Here is a 496-nt window from a genome sequence, read left to right as displayed (position 1 = left end):
CACACACACACACACACACACACACACACACACACACACACACACACAGGTGTTGCAACTCTTTGCTGTTTGAAGGCCGATTCAGGTCAAACAGTTCTTCCGGTAAAGTCCAGATGTGGTTCTGCCGTGGCTCAGTTCTGGTGTGGCTCGGTTCCGGTGCAGCGCCGCTCTGCTCCCAGAGCTCCTGTAAGTCTGCTTGTGTTGACACGTCGGTCTAAGTGTTGGTCACAGCAGAACTCAGGGGGATGAACCGCCTAATGTTGAGGACCGTTGGCAGACTTCAGCAGAATGACTCCAGTGGGGTTCGGATCTTAGATGGACTCAAAGTTGAATCTAAATTTCTTCACTAAGTAGAAAAATGTCCAAAATGACAGAAAATATTCGATATGAGCCTAAATTTGTCCAAAATGAGCTGAAATTTGCTTTGTTGTGTGAAGGAACAGCAGGTCACACGAAAATATCAGCAAAGATCAGGTTAGATACATTCGAGGATGGT

At 46.8% G+C, this 496-nt stretch overlaps 1 protein-coding gene across 1 annotated transcript in view; it reads left to right on the top strand.

Moving 5' to 3' along the window:
- The window catches only part of LOC103366573 (BCL-6 corepressor-like), a 25150-nt gene that overhangs the window by 4594 nt on the left and 20060 nt on the right, over positions 1–496 (top strand). Inside the window, exon 2 of the mRNA XM_008294343.1 lies at positions 438–474. Within this exon, the coding sequence (XP_008292565.1) occupies positions 438–474 (37 nt within the window). The remainder of the gene's footprint in view (positions 1–437; positions 475–496) is intronic.

This window comes from Stegastes partitus, unplaced genomic scaffold, assembly GCF_000690725.1.
Source record: "Stegastes partitus isolate 25-593 unplaced genomic scaffold, Stegastes_partitus-1.0.2 Scaffold954, whole genome shotgun sequence".
Classification (NCBI taxonomy): domain Eukaryota; kingdom Metazoa; phylum Chordata; class Actinopteri; family Pomacentridae; genus Stegastes; species Stegastes partitus.
This window is presented reverse-complemented; position numbering and strand designations above follow the sequence as displayed.